The 18434-nt window shown below is 40.0% G+C and overlaps 7 protein-coding genes across 7 annotated transcripts; 4 read left to right on the top strand and 3 right to left on the bottom strand.

Annotated features, from left to right (window-relative positions):
- Positions 1 to 2031: 2031 nt before the first annotated feature.
- On the bottom strand, positions 2032 to 3573 carry ATC70_008833 (uncharacterized protein; the record flags this gene model as incomplete). The annotated part of the gene is made up of 1 exon (XM_064828078.1): positions 2032 to 3573. The coding sequence occupies one exon, from the start codon at positions 3571 to 3573 to the stop codon at positions 2032 to 2034; it is 1542 nt and encodes a 513-aa protein (XP_064685280.1).
- Positions 3574 to 5707: 2134 nt separating this feature from the next.
- Positions 5708 to 8841, top strand: ATC70_008832 (uncharacterized protein; the record flags this gene model as incomplete). The annotated part of the gene is made up of 2 exons (XM_064828077.1): positions 5708 to 5866; positions 5944 to 8841. The coding sequence occupies 2 exons, from the start codon at positions 5708 to 5710 to the stop codon at positions 8839 to 8841; spliced, it is 3057 nt and encodes a 1018-aa protein (XP_064685279.1).
- A 2557-nt stretch (positions 8842 to 11398) lies between these two features.
- Positions 11399 to 11859, top strand: ATC70_008831 (uncharacterized protein; the record flags this gene model as incomplete). The annotated part of the gene is made up of 3 exons (XM_064828076.1): positions 11399 to 11459; positions 11519 to 11571; positions 11635 to 11859. 3 exons carry the CDS (start codon positions 11399 to 11401, stop codon positions 11857 to 11859), a joined length of 339 nt encoding a protein of 112 aa, XP_064685278.1.
- A 163-nt stretch (positions 11860 to 12022) lies between these two features.
- Positions 12023 to 12508, bottom strand: RPL17B_2 (60S ribosomal protein L17B; the record flags this gene model as incomplete). Its single annotated transcript, XM_064828075.1, has 1 exon — positions 12023 to 12508. The coding sequence occupies one exon, from the start codon at positions 12506 to 12508 to the stop codon at positions 12023 to 12025; it is 486 nt and encodes a 161-aa protein (XP_064685277.1).
- A 610-nt stretch (positions 12509 to 13118) lies between these two features.
- Positions 13119 to 13538, bottom strand: rpl15_3 (60S ribosomal protein L15; the record flags this gene model as incomplete). The annotated part of the gene is made up of 3 exons (XM_064828074.1): positions 13119 to 13170; positions 13229 to 13328; positions 13394 to 13538. 3 exons carry the CDS (start codon positions 13536 to 13538, stop codon positions 13119 to 13121), a joined length of 297 nt encoding a protein of 98 aa, XP_064685276.1.
- Positions 13539 to 14954: 1416 nt separating this feature from the next.
- On the top strand, positions 14955 to 15581 carry ATC70_008828 (uncharacterized protein; the record flags this gene model as incomplete). The annotated part of the gene is made up of 1 exon (XM_064828073.1): positions 14955 to 15581. The coding sequence occupies one exon, from the start codon at positions 14955 to 14957 to the stop codon at positions 15579 to 15581; it is 627 nt and encodes a 208-aa protein (XP_064685275.1).
- Positions 15582 to 16645: 1064 nt separating this feature from the next.
- ATC70_008827 (uncharacterized protein) lies at positions 16646 to 17743 on the top strand (the record flags this gene model as incomplete). Its single annotated transcript, XM_064828072.1, has 1 exon — positions 16646 to 17743. One exon carries the CDS (start codon positions 16646 to 16648, stop codon positions 17741 to 17743), a length of 1098 nt encoding a protein of 365 aa, XP_064685274.1.
- Between the last annotated feature and the right edge of the window lie 691 nt (positions 17744 to 18434).

Below are 18434 nucleotides of genomic sequence, written 5' to 3'. Positions count from 1 at the left end.
AGTCGTGATGATTATCCCGAATCTTCTTAAGCTTCCTTGGAGTACTTTTTGATGCGCTTCTAATGGCTCTAAATACAATAGGTGTTTTGAACAAACTTATTGAGCAATTTATCAAAATATGAAAAGAGGTTTCTGGCCAAAATGTCGAAATTTTACATATCAAAGTCCCACAAAGATGATTTCAGAGGTTGCTTTGGATCGATAGAAACATTTTGATTCAAGATATACCATAGTAAAAGTCTTCGTTATCAAGGTGAAAAATGCGATCGTTTGATTTTCGATGAAAACCATGAGGGGTACCTCATGCTTTTTGGTCGATTTTTGACCATATTTTTTTGGTCCCCAAAAAGTTGAGCAAAGGTGTCAGGAAGTTACTACTACTCGAATACAGCAGTTTGGTGCCATTCTGGTGGCTCAGAAAGGTTTACATGTCAAGATAGTAAGGCTTAAAAGTTGTCAAGTTTGGTTATGTTCTTGCTTCATAGCTTTTAATTACATGGTGTAATTCGCATCTTTGGTAGCCAAAATTGTCTGGAAGAAGGGCAGTTCTGCAGCTTGTGCAATTTCTAATTCGAATAGGAGGCACACTAATTTTGTTAAAGCTAATTTTGATGCGTTATCTTGTTGGTAAGCTTATTAATAATGGAAAAATGAAAAACTGAATTTGCTGCTTATATACTAGGGTTTAGCGCCTTCGTTTTGCTACGGCAAAAACCCTCATAAAAATCAACGTTGCTAAATGTTGGATTAGATGCTTGATTGCTATGGCTTTTAACCTTCGCTACGGTAAAGTCCTCTTATAGGCCAGTGTTACCCAATGTTGAATTAAATGCAATCTCGCTATGCTCGATGACGGCCGTAGACAAACTCAAATAAAAGATAATAAAAATCTACTATATAAGTAGCTTTTAAGCCATCAATTATTAATGGGAAGTAGAGAAATCGAATTCGCTACTATGATCAAACCCTGATTATAGATCAATGCTATCAAATGCTGGGACTAATGGTGATACAAAAAAATTGCTGTAATGACGCAAGATGCAAAAAAAAAAAAAAATATCACATGTTTCTCTATAAAAATATTTGCCCACATTCCATCTGTTTCTTTTCTCCTTATTCCTTTTTTTTTTTTTTTTAAAGGATGGGTGGTTCTCGATTAGGGATTTTGCACAGTGCCCAGTTGGACGCGACTTCGGCCCGCATTAACTCAGTGTCGTTAACTCTGAGCTAAACGACGGTGGTCTTGAAGTTGTTTAGCAAGAGAGGGTCATTACCCCAGATTATATATCTGGACTGTAAGTGTACGAGCTAATTTGCCACGATTGCTCCAATACATGGTTCGCCTGACTCCTCGTTATTTTTGGGATCAAGTTAGCTTTCACCTTCTCGTGGTTGATCCTGTTTACTCGTTATAGCTACAAGTGCTTTAATGAGAACGAAGAAAAGCTTTATAGTTTAAGACTTACTTAGATTTATAATGATGTGCGATTTGATTCAATAAAAGCCTTTTAATACCTATATATTTATAGTGGGGTGTTCCTGAAATATAGTGGCAATCGTAGCGATTGAAAGGCGGCCATTGTAGTAGATGGCTTTAAGATTTCTCATTCAATGCTTGCAATTTTCTGCTGTGATTAGATTTTCCTCTGTAGCATGGAAATGAATGCATCAAACTCAATAAATTCACGAGATGTCTGAAAGAGGTACTGAAAATCCTTGGAAACATATATTTGCTGGTAGATTGAGACTCAATTATGTGCACATTGATTGCCATGGATGCAACATGTTCATCGCAACTAGACGAAGCAATATTTCACCCATGTAGAAAAATGGAATATTTACCACACTTAAATATACAAAGTTTTAATTCTAATAATAAAAAAAAAGTAAAAGAAGGCAACAGTAAATGAATTATAAAAGGTGTAAAAAAGAAGGGGCCAAAGCGAAAAGCAGGGGGAAGTGGCATAATACAAAGGACCACAACATGAACACTATCGTGTTGCCAAAGCTCTTAGATCCGCAAATGTTGCCTCAATCAAACAAGTTAATTTTCTTCAGCTTGTATACATCCTGGGCCCTTGCTACTGTTTTCAGATTTTGTGCTTTGATATAGGGTTGCAACACCTTTTGATAAAGTTGCAACAAGTTTCGCTTGACCAAAGCTTTGCCATGTTTGGTTTCGTGGAAGATAGCAGGCCCGCCTCGACGATGGGAAATAATAGCATCCAGATAATTCATAACAAGCGATACTTCCCTCTCCAGATTTTTGGAAACTGATGAATTTTTCAAAGCCTTTTGATATTTTCTTGCTATGCTCTTTTTGGTTTCACGATGAGCAAAAGAATTGATAATGAACGAAGACGCTTCCACCAGGCAAGGGGCATCGACCAACTTCAATGGGTGCAATGGCTTAAAGCCCGCCTCATCAAATTTAGCGCTGTAAAAATGCCAATCTAGAGTTGATGAATCCTTGTAATATTGATTGATCAGTCTTGGGTGCGTGCCATAGAGCCGCTGATCATTGTTGACGAAGATTGAGGCGCTGGTCAGAGTGTTGATACTGCCGGTGACTTCAAGAGGAAGGCTCTTTAATGCTGAACCAACAAAGGGCAAGAATGTGTTTGATTCAACTGATCCCATAAATCCACTGTCAGCCAGCAATTCTATGAATCCAAATCTGATGACAAGCTCATAAGATGACGACCCGAAAGCCGTTTTACGCATGATGAAGGCAATAGGCTTGTCTTGGTATGCGAATTTGGAATTGTCGGCACAATCATCGATGTGCTGTGGATCATGAATGAAAACAGAGAAACTTGTAATCATGTACCAGTTGTCCTTGATGATGATAACTGCCTCGACAAACATTGGTGCTACTTTTCTAATCAGAGCATCTGCTTGCTCGATATCGACGCTGGCTGCTTTCTTCATATATTTATCTGCAAACAATTGTTTTTTTTTCAACAGCGAGTAATCATGCAGGCACATCAATTGATTGACATATACAGGTAGATGGTGATTCAACTTTGCTCTTTCCTTGAACGTGAGTCGTGAGCGAGCCCAATCAATCTTCATTCTCTCTTTGATGAGCTGTACATGTCTGTTGATGCGCTCAGGGGTAACAATACCGCTTGCTTGTTCGGCATCGTATTGAAGAGGGACAACAGTAATATTTTTGAGCTGCTGTGACTCCAAGAGCACTTGGAACACGTTAATCGCGCTACTAGGAACATGGTAAGCAAGTTTACGCGTGATGTTTTTTGCTATAAAGAGGCTCAAAAACTGATAATCATAGTGATCACGATATGCGAAATGAACAGACTCGAGTTGAGAAGCATTGTCGAGTAATCTTGAAATCTCGTTGCTACAGTAATATTTGTTTCGAATATACACATGCTTTAGCTTATGTAGCAGGAAGGTAGGAACAGTGCTATTAAGTGTATATACTGACTCAACAGATGTTGTAAATGACTTCCACATGTATTTCGACGTGCGTGCCAAGTTCAATCTTGTTTCAGAAGTCAGGATATCTGCAATTGTGAGCAATAACGCTTGAGGTAATGTCTGTATCATTTTGTATCTAACGAGAGATAAAGGAGCAATTACAGAGGGATGGCTTGTACGTATAAAAATTAAGCAACAACATTGTGTTCTAACACAGCCATTGAATGCTTATTGTGTACTTTCATGGAACTGTAGAAATTAGACAAAAACATATTAAATTTAAGACTTTTAGCCAGTGAGATTCCTTCAAGCCACCTCGAATAGCCGGCAAACGCATGCTTTATAATACAAGCTACATATCAAACGGGTTTGATTCCTAGTATGACCTCCATCAGCCGCTTTACTTTGAGCTTTGACCCCAGGCTTTTTGTAAGAAGCTTGATAGGTAATATTATGCAAAGAGTGTTGTATTCAATCCCCGTACAGCTACGATCAAGGTACAAACAGGGACAAACAAAAAGTAGATAGCAATTGTAAATGGCATAAATCTAAAAAATACGACACTAAAGAAAGAGATAATAAAAATTGCTATATTTCTTTTGGAGACTCAAGCACTATGTATCATCATGATCATATTTTATTTATTATACAGTGATCGCATAGAATATGATCACCAAAACACGAGTATAGTGGGCCGATTTAGCTATACAGATCAGTAACCTCTACCAGCCGTTTGATATCGCTAATGTTCAGTCAAAATATTGTTCTATCTTTTAGAGTAGACGTTTCATAAGAGTGTGGCACTGGGATACTGATATTCTCTGATAACAAACAATAATATTGTTCAGCACACTGTAATAGAGTGACATAAGACATTTGACTATACTCTTTTACTATATATGTATTATGTAAATCATTATCATTACTTTAGAGACCACAAAACTAAAAGTAAACCAGGATCTGCATTTGTGTAATTTTGCTTATTAAAGAAACAAGTTTGCATTATGCATTTACATGAGTATCTTAAGCTTGCAACGATCCAGTCCATGAGATACAGAATCTTACAGCACGAGCATTAGAGAAGTAGTTAGGTTAAGTGGTATTACTTTGCGATTGCAGCCCCGTCTCATCAGCTTCACAAACATCGATTCTCAACAATATGAAATAGTGGTTTTGTTGATTTTTAATTAGCTTCTTTAATGAAAATGACAATTTCGTGTGCTTAGACGTTCATTTCAACTGCATCGCTTGGGTCTGTTTCTTATGGATATCCGATATCAGATAGTGGTATTATGGCATAGTCCCTAGACACTTTTACGACCCTAATATGAAAACTGAGTTGCTAGGCATTTGTAAGGCATGGCTCATATATGATTAGTAATTTTATATTAAATTACTATCAATCAAGTGTCATCTAACATTTTGGTGGAAACCAACCGAATAATCGAAATGTTCATCGTAACGTAATATATTTATTTATGGTCCCTAGACACTTTCAAAGCGTCAAAAAGGAAAGGAGTTGATCTATCAAGTATTTTGATAGACTGGCGTTATTACATATAGAATGCAAGCAAAATAATATAGCTAATGATAATGCTATGTAATTTGCCACCTACTTTCGATACGTTTCAAGAGCATCCATTACTGCATTGAGTTTGCCAGCCGATCCCACCAGCCACCAAAATTAATCTCAACTCAGCCTCTTAGTCTACTCCAGATTGGCCAGATTTTGATGGGTTTTCGACTTGATTGAACTATTTTGCCAGATTTGGCTATACAAAACATGATGATCACCTAATGCTTCTTTAAGTACGTCCCTGGTGGTAGGGCGAAGTGGTAGAACTCCCGTATGCCAACGGGAGGATCCCCGGTTCAAATCCTGGTGAACGCAAGTTGTCTGAATTTTTGACGTAGTACTGATGTCCTCGTTTGGTGTTTTGTATTCTTATCCATTCTCTATTTTTGACGATTTCCGCAAGATTGCATTGGCTCTAGGTTTCGCACCTTATTAGTAGTAGATTTCTTTCCCAACTTAGTTCAAAATTTCTTATTCCCCTTCATTGCAGACATTGGGTCCACCAACAGTCTTTTCTATCCCTCAGTATGACATTTAAAGGACTTTAAATAAAACCTGGAGCTCGACTCCCCTACAAAAAAAAAAAAAAAAAAAAAAAAAAAAATGCTTCTTTAAGCTAAGACAATTGGGATGCTCTTAAAGCTCTAGTTCAGGATATCGCTCGTCGGGTAAGTCGTGCTCGCAGCAATGCCTTGGAACGCCAACACCGGCGCCTACAACGCAAGCGCAACCGAATATGTCGTCAATACTCGGATCCTCGTACCCGGACACAACTACTACACACCGTTGAAAAGCAAATTGGTATGCTTCAACGTGAAATTGCTACGAACCTACGATTGCGGGCAGGTAAACATTGGCGTGAAAAGGGGGAAACCTCTGCCGGTTACCTTAAGCGAACTATTGCCACTCATGCCGCTAAACAGGCGATTACTAGCCTCCTCCATCCAGTTAGTAACACATTATGTACTGATCCTCTTTCGATGCAGACAGCTGCTTCTAGTTTCTATGGCACGTTGTATTCCAGTGATCCGGTCGATATCGCGAGCATCGAGTCCCTGTGCAACACGATCCCTGACTCTGACACCATCCCGGATGATGCTCATACTATTCTTCAGCAACCTTTCACCTATGCCGACTTATTGACTGGTACTCATCGTACCAAGTTCCAATCCAGTCCTGGCATCGACGGTTTACCTTATCCCATTCTCAACGTGATTTTCAACCACCCGAAGGCTGCCAAACTCTCTGTTCAGGTATTTAATGATGCTCTCAACTTGGGTATCTTTCCCTCCAGCTGGTTGCAAACCTGCATCTGTTTACTACCCAAATCCGGCGACCTATCCAACCTCAAGAATTGGCGACCTCTATCATTGATATGTTGCGATGCCAAGATATTTACCCGACTTCTCAACCAACGTCTTATGCCTTTTATGAACAAAATCATATGTCCTCAACAATCAGGATTCATGCCTGGTCGCTTCATCGGTGACAATGGTATGATCCTCCACAACACTCGCCTCATTGCCGCTGAAACATCCTCTGACAGTATTGCACTTCTCTTGGATCAAGAGAAGGCTTACGATCGCATTCATCCTGATTATCTTCGTGCTGTGATGCAACGTTTTAACATGCCTACTAATATTATTCATTCCTTACTAACTCTCTTTTTTTCGACACAAATTCACATCAACATCAATGGACATATCTCGACTGATTATATCACCCAACAACGTGGTATTCGACAAGGAGATCCCATCTCGCCACTACTGTTTAATATCGCATTTGATCCATTCCTTCGATCAATTCACCAAGACCCTCAATACAAGGGTTTCAACCTACACACTGAAGCTCCTCCCCCTTCTAATGATACCCAATCTGATGTTATTTCAGATTCTATGCAACAACTGTTTTCTGATGCTGCTGACCCGCCCATTGTTCCCGATGGTTCAACTTCTTCAGCTTCTTCTACAACTGCGCCTCTGGCGGTCAAAATCCTTGCCTATGCGGATGATACTTTGGTGTATCTTCGCGACACGCACGATTTCCATCGTTTGCAGGCTGCCATCACTACTTACATGAAAGCTTCTAACGCATTATTGAATTATCACAAAACAGTAGCTACATCTCTTTCAGGTAAACCATCAACAACTTGGCAAGCCCTGCTCTCATCTTATGGCATCACCGCTTGGCATGATCGCACATCCACCACTCCACTCATTTATCTCGGTTATCCAATTTGTTCCAGCATTACTCAACGCAATGTTGCCTTTCAAAAACTGTATGACTCCATCCGTAACGCTATTGCTATCCACTCCCAACGCAATATCTCTATCCGTGGCCGGGTCACCATTCTCAATTCACTCATTTATTCCAAATTATGGCATGTTTTACGACTCACAACATTTACCAAGGCCCAGTTGCTCTCTTTACGAAGCCTGGGTACCGCCTTCATTAATTTTCGTATATTCCCTAGACTCTCTTTTGCTACTCTCTCTTTACCTCGCTCTGCCGGTGGTTTGGGGCTCCTAGATCCTCTCTCTCAACAACAAGCTCTGCAACGGTACTGGGTGTGCCCTCTATTGCTTCAATATCTTGACTCTCCGGCCTTCTCCAAGTACAACACTCCTTCGCTTCCTGTCTTAACTTATACTCTTTCTTGGTGCTACTCCTCCACCGTCTTCTCTCATTTCTTTTACTACCTCTTGTTTCGGCATGCTCGCCATCGGTTGTGGTTTCCTCAAAGTCCATCCCGTCGCAATACTTATCTCAATCCAATCACTAATCTTCAGTCCTGCTTGTCCATCTTTCAGATGTCAGAACGTCGTAACTTATATGTTGATGCTATTACTTGCTACTCACTCCCTCTTTATGAAATACTTTTACATTCTCCTCCTACTATTAACAATTTATATTCTTCTAGCTTTATACCACCGAATCTTCTTTTAGATGGCTCTGACGTTGCCAGAAAGCTTCTTGTAAGCGAGGTTTTCCAGTTAGATATTGATCATCAGGTGCTTCGTGTTCGTCCTTCCTTCCAATTCGCTCGCCATCCTATTGTATCCCAACGTGTTGCTGATTTCATTCAGTCGCGTCAACTACTATTCCAACCTTTCTTTGCACAACAGTGCTTCATTGCTCCTCGTCCAACCCTCAACCCACATCAACCTCCCTCCCTTCGAGCGTTCTGCCGTAGCATTATCGTTCCTCCTTCTTCCTTGCCTTCACGAGGCCGGTTGCCGCTCAACAGCATCCGTTACTTCAAAAAACTACGTCAAACCCTCTCCTCTACCTCCTCCTCACTCTCTCCTCTCCGGCCGGCTCAATGGCTCTCCTTCTGGAGAATCTCAATCCCCCTGGCTGCTCGCACGGTCTGGTACCGAGCTATTTACGAAAAAATCCCTTCAAGAGCTCTGCTACATTTACGCATCCCCGAAAAACACCCTTCTCCCCTATGTACCATCTGCTCTGCCTCTACCACGGAGGATATCACCCATACTCTGTTCTCCTGCCCTCCCAAGTTATTGGTCTGGCGACACATGTACCACACCTATCTCTCTGCTTCTTCCTCAATCTCTGATGTTGATCTGATTCATTTCTTCCAACAAATATTACTCTGTTCCTCTCCCTATCTTGATCGTGATCTCTCTCTCTCGTTCAATGATCTCTCTATTCCTCAACTTTTCGCAACTACTCTGCTGACAATATGGCAAGCGCACTGGCGCTGGATCTTCGACCGAACCCCGTTCATCGCTGACACTGTTCAACATCGTCTTGCTCGCTCTCTTGCTCGCTTGGATGCCGAGTTAAAGCTAGATTCGTAAGTATTCAGTTTTTCCTCTTTTATCCATTTGCTCTTTTCTATCTGTTATTTTTATTTTTTTCTTTCGTTCCTCCGATCCTCTTGTAATCATACCCAGTCTTTCCTATCACTCATAGCGACATTTGAAGGACTTAAAATAAAAAATGGAGCTCGGCTCCCCTACAAAAAAAAAAAAAAAAATGCTTCTTTAAGCTTTCTTGGAGTGCTTTTAAAGGCGCATCAAATGGTACCAAATAAAATAGATGTTTTGAATAAACTTATTGAGCAATTTATCAAAATATGAAAAGAGGTTTCTGGCCAAAATGTCGAAATTTTACATATCAAAGTCCCACAAAGATGATTTCAGAGGTTGCTTTGGATCGATAGAAACATTTTGATTCAACATATACCATAGTAAAAGTCTTCGTTATCAAGGTGAAAAATGCGATCGTTTGATTTTCAATGAAAATCATGAGGGGTACCTCATGCTTTTTGGTCGATTTTTGACCATATTTTTTTGGTCCCCAAAAAGTTGAGCAAAGTTGTCAGCAAGTAAATGCTGTATGAAAGCAATCGTTTGGCACTACTCTGGCGGTCTAAAGCGACTTGTAGAACCAGAAATTAGTACTTAAATGCGTCTAAATTCTGCTGTGATTTGCATACTTTTAAGTCGTAAAAGGCAGTGCAACTATACTATCTACCTGTTTACGAATTGCTTTCATTGAAACAAATGTGGAACATCCCAAAAAGAGTTAGATCCACAGTTTCAGGTCAGTTTTGGAATATTTACATCATGGTAGAATATACAGAGAGATATACTAATCGTACGTACGGATATATTTTGCATTATGACCGAAGCGAAGCAACCAAAGCGAACCCAAGATTAATATTGTCGGGCTAGGTGGGTTCTGCACAACTCAGCTATGGTTGGATCAAAACATTCATTGTTGCTCATTCTTAATGATGGAAGGAACTATAAATGTTGAGCTGTAGATGTTTGAGGATATTCATTCGGTTCGAAATTGTTAAGGCCAATCGAGCTGTGATGGTGTGATTACTAGAATACCAATCTCAATTGTCCAGTTAACCGGATACTTCCTGAAAAGTACTATGTTATACAAATGTTGTAAGAACTCTGTTCTACTAGTACCTGATTGCTAAAGAAAGGTTGACTTGTTGAACAATGTTAATTCGTATATAAAGGATCTCGAAATGTATTTCAATAAAGGTTCTTCAGTTTTAGCGTCTAGTCATTTCTATACGTCCCTGTTCAAGTGTCTGTAGAAATCCTCTTTATTACAGTACGAGTGTTTGCGCTTCGGATGACTCTTTACCTTCGCTTCGTTTCAATGAGAACCAACCTGCGCAGCCGCAGCTTGAGCTACCGTTTAACCCTCCACTTATACATGAAACCCCTTCATATTATCTGTGGGTCTGACTCTTATGCGATGCTCCACATCCGTATACACGAAGTTACTTCTTATACAGGCAAACAGCATACTGGTATCACCCCTTTCTAGTCAAGAGTATGCTTAATACGGCAAAATCTGGGTGCATTTGAGCTACGTTTTCTTGTGTTCAAGGCCGTTTTAGATCGTCATAATAGCACCAAACAATTGCTCTCGTCTGGCAGTTACTTGCTGACACCTTTGCTCAACTTTTTGAGGACCTAAAAAAAACATGGCCAAAAATCGACCAAAAAGCATGAGGTACCCCTCATGATTTTCATCGAAAATCAAACGATCGCTTTTTTGACCTTGATAACGAAGACTTTTACTATGGTATATATTGAATCAAAATGTTTCTATCGATCTAAGGTAACTCCTGAAATCATCTTTGTAGGACCTTGATATGTAAAATCTCGACTTTTTGGCCAGAAACCTCTTTTCATATTTTCATAAATTGCTCACCAAGTTTATTCAAAACATATACTTTACTTTGTATTCTTGGATGCGCCTTGAAAAGTACTTCAATAATGTATTAGGAAGCACGGTATGATCATCACACTTCGTATAGTCGAATCATGAAAAATAGTTCAATCAAGTCGAAAAACTGTCAAAATCTGGCCAATCTGGAGTAAACTGACAGTCTGGATTTGAATTAATTTTGGCTGGTGGAGTCAGCTGGCAAACTCAACAATGCCCTTTTTATCATGAAGGCTATACAGCAGTAGATGCTTTTGAAGCGTATGGAAAGTAGGTGGCAAATTATAGATCATTGTTGCTGGCCATGCTCTTCTCCTTGCATTCTATATTTAATAATGCCAGTCTACCAAAATACCTGTTAGAGCAACTTCTTTCCTTTTCAAGGCTTTGAAAGTGTCTAGGGACCATAATTTATTATGCTATGATTTGTACCTTTCCATGATTGGATACAACAATTGTAACATATGTTCAAAAAACGTATTCGTAGTCGGATTCTCGATCTATTATAAATTTCGAATGTTCTATTGTAGCGTGCACAATAAATGCTCGTGCCGATTAGATTCACCGAGCTCAATTCTTTAGGGGGGCATTAATGTCCTGTTGTACTAGCGAGTAATATACAAGGAGTACTCTTCTTTCATCTTTTCTCTTTCAATGATCAACACACTATTTATCTTTTATCTGTGCGCAATAGCAAGTACTGTGGTATCAGAAAGTAAGCAATTGATAACCGAAAGCAAAAAGGCATGGTAGCCTAACAACCCCATATCATAGTGACCTATCCCACCGCTGGGACAACTTGGAGGGTTGGCCAAGCCGTCAAAGCAGTAAATATCGAATACATGTTACAAGTATATCAAATAAGCATCCAACACTCATTGTTCGTATAGTCGTTCAAAGCTGGGCAAAGTGGAGAAACGGTTAACTTGTTCTTCAACAATGATCGAAGTACTTCTTTAGGAGGAGGACCCATTACAAACGGTGGCACGTTTCAATTCATAGTTCCTGAAAATGCACTCAGCACGACAGGTGGATACTCAGAGCTGATTGCAGTGCATCGACTGAATAGGCATCTTCTAGACGTAGATAATGTCAAAGTGCAAGTGGTTCATTAAATTCATAGATTATTAGATTAGATTTATTTGATAAGATGGCATATACAGATTGGATAAGGATGATATAATAGAATATAAAAAAGGATCGTAAATGAAGCCATGTTCATATTTACAACATATGGCCTTCATCAGAATAAAAAATATGTACATTTAATGGTAGCGTTTAGTAAGCTCTGGCTCTTTGGAATCGACTAAACATGCCTCTTTTGGTGGTGATGGGAGGCTCAACAGGTCTGCGTCTTCCAAATCCAAATCCACGAGAGCGATGTCTTGGAGCAGCAGAGACACCAGCAGCGCCAGCGGCGGGAGCCAGCTTGTCTACAAAACCACTAACAGGGTCTTTCTTTGCATGCTTTCTTGATCTCTTGTTGGTAGTAGCTACTTTGGGACCAGGAGAAATCTTTGCCTTGAGTTTACGCAATGTCATTGAGTTGGATGGAACAGTTGTAGCCACAGGAGCAGCAGCAGCACCATGACGATGCTTTCTCGATGAGCCAAAGCCAAACTTACGACGAGGTTTAACTGCTACAGGAGCAGCAGCATGAGCACGTCTTTGCGAGGGGAGACCAAATCGGCGAGGGCTTTTTCTTGTCTTTACTGCTCTAGGAGCAGCTTGTCTTCTTGTTGTTGTGCTGTGTGTGTTACCCATTGTTTCTTGTTTAATTCTTGAAGTGAATACAGTAGAAAATGCTGATCAAAAATGCCCTCTTATTTATACTAAATTTCAAGAATGCAGATCCAGGAAAGTGGTAATAGTTACGAAACTCATATTGTGCATGTGATAGAAATTTAGGCTATTGGATCTGTCAGGCCATTGTGTACCAAGGATCCAACGCTTTGAGCTTGTATAGCAACTCTGACGTAGTTTTGATAATGATGATGATCTGTACAACGCTCAAAATGGTTGGCACCATATAGTACCAGCAGTAGATCAAGAAATAGTAAGTCTGCACTGTTTTGGTGATTTGCAAGGCATTGGAACATGGAAACGAATCCAGTGAATCAAAATACTTGCTGATCAAGTGTGGATCAGATCAGAAACAGACTGAGTTATTGACGGTATTCAACAAAGTAGAAAAGGCACCCACTAGAATATTCTTATATCCTCATAGAACAATAAGATTGACAGTGATGCAATCTCGCCTGTATATATACAATAAGGATGCAAACAGGAGAGAAATGAGACAACAAGTTTATTGACATCATGAAGTCTCCAAGTAGGGTCTGTACTACTCGCAAGCACGTGTAAATTGCTACATTTACAATGCCATTGATTGTGATTCTGCTGTGGCATTTTGGCTGGATTCAGCTCTATATCACGTACAAAGTGTCATTTCACTGCTGTGCTTCATTGCAAAAAGAAACTTACTGAACGATCTTGTAGAAATCCTCCTCAACATCGTCGTCATCCCAATTATCATCCCATAAACTATCATCATTTTGGTCTTCATTGTTGGTTTCCTCCCATTCTATCATATCAGTTTAGTCAGTCTAAACAATTTAGTTTGACTAGAAGCATCTGCATGAATCTGACCTTCAGCTTCAAATTCTTCAAACTCGTCATCATCTTCCAACGCGCCCAACTGGCCATGTGCCTTGTGAACCAAGTCAATGTTGGACGCTTCTTCCTTTTTAGATGCGTCTTGATCAGTCGTGGTCTTGGATGTTGGATTGGTCATTTGTACACGTTGAAGAATAAAAGAGAAAAGATGCAATTACGCGATGGCTGTAACCTGCCTGTGAATATCACCCCACTGTGCGACAGATTGTTTCTTAAGCATTGTAAAATGACGTAATGAAGCAAAGAGCATAACGTTAAATCGAGGTACATTTGCTCTTGAGAGCAAGATTAGAATGCAATTCATGCACCCATTTTCAACACAATGTCGTAACGATTCAACTTGTATGTGATCGAATCAATAAAGTAGGTTATTCATGTCCCATTCAGCTTTGAATGCTTTCAGCTTTGAATGAGTTCATTGCAAAATCTGGCCATTGCGATGCTTTGATCCCGTTTGTTTCAAATCACAGATCTCTGCTGTTATTAAAGCTTGACTGAACTTTCAGTTTTCAGGAGTTACCATACATTAAACAGAGAAATTCAGAATGCTAAGGTTTGGTGTGTTTTAAGGTTGCTGATTTCTGCCATTCTGGTGTCACCAGTTACTACAAACATCAGCATGCAATCCTTCAATTGCAATGTTTTTAAAGATATCCTGATTTCAGAGAAGCAATCGCTCGCTCAAGATGCGCTTGATAAAGCCTGCAGTAGGCAGAACTATCTGTAGCATAGCAGCTTGTCAATAAGAATAGATTTATTCAAGAAATCATGGAACAGACATTATGACCGAGGCAGTGAGATGTTTCACAGCATCTGATCTATTCGCTTAGGACAATGTTGCTATAGTTTTCCGCCTTCAGAAATAAATGTACGGTCCGTTTGGATCTTAAATGCCTCCAATCCAGGGCTATAAGCCTGCGGGAGGCGCTGAGCAGTTTGACATTGCCAAGATGAAAGAAAAAAGAAACTTTAGAAGATTTCAAGCCAAGCCAAAGCAGCCGCCACGATTTTTCTATAAATGTCGCTTCTGAGAAAATAGCACTATACAGCCTCATTGCTCACTAGTGCCATAGGTGTGCACTTTGATTTAGTTCTTGTAATTTCATCATGAAGCTATATAGATTCATACAAATGACGTATGAAGACGGGTTCGACATTTTATAACCTTTCACCAAAGTGACGTGAGTAGAGTATACTTGCCGAATACATGCTTCATGTACATTGTTGCACAATGATTGAATGTGTGCTTGGTCGTTTTTTTGCCAAGCAAGGCAAATATAAGCTGTTATGAAATCATATCATTGGACAAAAAGGGTTGTGTTCTTTTCACAGATAGTCTAGCTTTGTTTGATTCGAACTGGGAACATGAGTTTATTTTTAATTTTAAGAAATACCTACCATATCGTCACTCTTGAGATCCTTACTACTATTCTGTCAAATGGGTATAAAAAGGGCTTGCTGGTGCGATCTTTCCTTTTTTTTTTTTTTTTTTTATCTTTATTCTTTACTTACATATTCTAATCAACACATTACAATGGCACTCTTTGGACATTTAGCCACCTTCTTCACATTTGCTGCACTTGTGCTCCAAGTCTTTTCCATGATAGGTACAACCTACAACCAACCCTTCTTGAAGGATCTGTATTTCGTCAAAGTATACACTGGCAGTGAGTTTGTCATTGCTGGCCTATGGAGTTATTGTACTGGTTCGAATAGCGGCGGCGTCTCCATGTGTAGTAAGCCTGTTCCTGCATTCAACTGGAGCAATGCGGGTGGTGTTGGAAGTTACCTGGATGGCATCAGCAACTTGGATCGTGTATTCTTGGCCAACTTCATCTTATATTGGATTGCATTAGGCTTCACCTTTTTGGCATTGATCATTACTATCATGAGCCACTATAGACGTGGTCCTGATTTCTTGGCCTCCCTCATGACCTTCATGGCGTTTGTCGTTCAAATGGTAGTATTCATCATCATCCTTGTTGTCTGTATTCGCGGTGTCAATGCTGCAAAGGGCGAAAGTGCATCTGTCTCTGGTAATTTGGGTCCTTCCATGTGGATGACTTTGGGTGCATTCGTTGCCTTGCTTTTCTCTTCTATCGGCTATTGCTTTGCTTGCATCTGTGGCCCCGGTAGAGTTAGATCTCACGAAAAGGTCTAAAGCATGTACTGTACACTGTGATATCCTTATGATACATGCCTCTTTATGCACATATATATCAGCATTCTAATGCTAGCAATACAGAATGTATATTCTGTATTGAAAATTGTATACATACCTTACCCTCTTTTGTAATTTTACTAATAACGACTAATACTACACTACTTACATATCAACTACACACACGTATCCTTCTCTACTTATATATATATATATATATACTTATACATTATCCCTCTTTGTCTTTATCATTGTGAAAATAAAGAGTTCGCTATTATACTATAAATACCAACATTTAGCTTTTTGCACGAAAAACAAACAAACAGAAACATCCATTTGTTTGTATCTTTGGATGAATAGAATACTGAGTTCCCACATGGTGCTCAGCAACATAAAAAATGATAGTAATTCCATGATTTCAGAGCAACATGATGCTGATTTGACATCTCACTTGGGTACAACGGAACGCACAAACTACACTTCAAAGCCCTGTATCACAGAAAATACAGTACAGTAGTTAATTTAACGCGAGCAACGGCTAGTCTGGATTCACTGCAGTAGTAACACAAAAACAGCTATTTGTCGTATGACAAGCTTATCCTTTCGTATAATCAGCCAACATAAAAGGGCTCTTGACAAAACGTAGGTCAGCGTCCCAGAGGCAGCATGACACTCGGCAAAAGAAGTGTCCAACTGGTTTATAGCTGGATGGCCTTGAGATGGTCCATCGACATCTGCCATTATTCGCATGATACACAACAAAATGAGGTTTTACAGTAGCCGACCAGTTGAGTAAGGTTAAACCATCTCAATCGAGACACTAATTTGTCGATTGCTACACACAGAGACTCTACAAAGGTAAAATTTTGAAGGACTAATAGATTGAAGCATACTTGTCATTGGATGGATTCGAATATCGCCGTAGCCAAGCAAATTAAAAAAATTCCTCTCCTCCCTCTGTGTCTACATGACCCCCCCCCCCCTCCCCTTTTGTTTCTGTTTCTGCTTCTGCTTCTGCTTTTTGTTCCGCTTTCTTCTTCCCCACTTTTCTCATCATAATCAACATGGAGGAATACACTTTAAAGGACGTTTCCAAGCATCAAAACGCTGATTCTTGCTGGGTGGTATATAACGGCAAAGTGTACAATGTGACAGAATTCATTCAAGATCATCCAGGTGGAGACGACCTCATTTTGGACTACGCAGGACAAGATGTTACTGCAGTGATGAAGGATGTATTGGAGCATGAACACTCTGACTCGGCTTACGAGATTCTGGAAGAATATTGCATTGGCACGATTGTCGATACACCGGCTGCCCGTATGGATGCTCCAGCGGTAAAGGGTTTGTCGCTTCATGAACAGCGTATGGCATTGTTGGAAGAGGAGGAGGAGAGCAAGACATTTGGCAAGGAAGATTTCAGACCGTCTGAAACCGATATCAGCTCGGATGTCAAGAAGAACCAATTCTTGGATCTCAGTAAAGCACTGGTGCCTCAACTCATTCGTGCTCGGTATACAAAGGAATTCTATCTGGAGCAGGTTCACAAGCCTCGTTACATGAGCGGACCAGCCATCTTCTTTGGTCATCCCTTATTAGAGCCATTGACAAAGACAGCGTGGTACATTATCCCCTCTATCTGGATCCCCTATGTAGGCTATCAATTATACCAGTCATTTGCCTATGGGTACAGTCAAGGCACATGGATGTCATTTGCATTGGGTATCGTTATCTGGAGTTTGTTAGAGTACATCCTGCATCGCTTTTTTTTCCACTTGGATGAATTGCTGCCAGATCACCAAGCAGCATTTGTATTGCATTTTGTCATTCATGGATTCCACCACTATTTGCCCATGGACAAGCTGAGACTGGTGATGCCCCCTACACTCGCCATCATCATTGCCTATCCTCTTGTCTCCCTCGGCCACTTTTTGTTTCCTCCGATGATGGCTCATGGCGTTGTTGCAGGCGGCTTCTTTGGCTACATTTTGTATGATTGTACTCACTACTATCTGCATCATGCTCGCGTATTCAAGTATCATTTCAGAGAGATGAAAAAGTACCACATGGCACATCATTACAAGAACTATGAAAGCGGCTACGGTATTACATCCAAGATCTGGGATTACTGCTTTGGCACTGTATTGCAATACACCAACTAATCTTTATCACTACTATCTTCTAATCACTATTACTTATATACACTTGTTTTGCTCATTATAAATACTGTAGAATCCCCCCCCCCTCCCCACCTCTTTGAATCAACACAAAAATTGCTTTCTGTCGTAATCTCATCCTTCACCCACCACAAACACACCCACACTTAATAAACACTAATAGGAATCATGAAAAACCAGGAGAAAAGTACACATGTATATAACGCGCACATCATAATGCGGTCCAAACAGGGATTTTGTAGTGTGAGATGAAGCGCTGCCGTGTCAAATGTTGTTAGCATAGTATGTTGATGGTCTTTTTTGGATCTACTGAAGAGGTTTTAGTGTAAATCTACAGGATGCCTCCCCCTTTATTTTGTCTATTTGTCTAAATTTACATACAAGCAACAGCTTGAAAGCAGAGAACCCCTTTATTTGTCCATGTACAGTATATTTATCATACGTTTGCCAACATCCAACATCAAAAATACATGGACAGCATGCAGCACAGCATATTAAGAGAGATACATCTCATTGCTATTTACTCAAAACAAGAAGAGGGCGATCCATTAAAACCATAAAGGCGGTTGATACTTCTCCTCTCCTACTTCTTTTGCGCTCTTTGTGTGTTGTTGTTTTTTTTTCTCTTTTGCGTATATTGATAATAATTTTCATAAAGAGAAAATAAACCCCTTTC

The sequence above is a fragment of the Mucor velutinosus genome (genome assembly GCF_035048745.1).
Source record: "Mucor velutinosus strain NIH1002 chromosome Unknown tig00001563, whole genome shotgun sequence".
Lineage (NCBI taxonomy): Eukaryota > Fungi > Mucoromycota > Mucoromycetes > Mucorales > Mucoraceae > Mucor > Mucor velutinosus.
This window is presented reverse-complemented; position numbering and strand designations above follow the sequence as displayed.